A 304-nucleotide genomic window follows, 5' to 3' on the forward strand; every position below is an offset into this window, starting at 1 on the left:
TCGATGTCAAAAATTTCATATTGCTCCGTGGTCCCTCAGAAAGTACCCCGTGCCCCCCCCCCCCTGGGCGCCACGGCCACTAGGTTGGGAATCCCAGGTGCGTCATTTCTCTAACAAATACCGATGCGTGCTCTGCTTAAAGTAGGATCGGATTTCCCATAATTCATGTAAACATAAATTGACTTTTCAGACAATGTCTCTGGGCCTCAAGGAGATGGTCCTGGTGGCAGGTCTCGTGTTGGCTGGTGAGTGTGACGCGAATCGAAGTCTTACCTTTTGACTTTGTGCACTGCAGTGCTACCTC

General features: G+C 50.7%; 1 protein-coding gene across 1 annotated transcript in view; it reads left to right on the forward strand.

Moving 5' to 3' along the window:
* Window positions 1–304, forward strand: part of LOC119589524 — a 46,835-nt gene that overhangs the window by 580 nt on the left and 45,951 nt on the right. Inside the window, 1 exon segment of the mRNA XM_037938125.1 lies at window positions 191–245. Coding sequence (XP_037794053.1) covers window positions 194–245 — 52 coding nt within the window. The 5' untranslated portion in view covers window positions 191–193.

This window comes from Penaeus monodon, chromosome 25 (genome assembly GCF_015228065.2).
Source record: "Penaeus monodon isolate SGIC_2016 chromosome 25, NSTDA_Pmon_1, whole genome shotgun sequence".
Classification (NCBI taxonomy): domain Eukaryota; kingdom Metazoa; phylum Arthropoda; class Malacostraca; order Decapoda; family Penaeidae; genus Penaeus; species Penaeus monodon.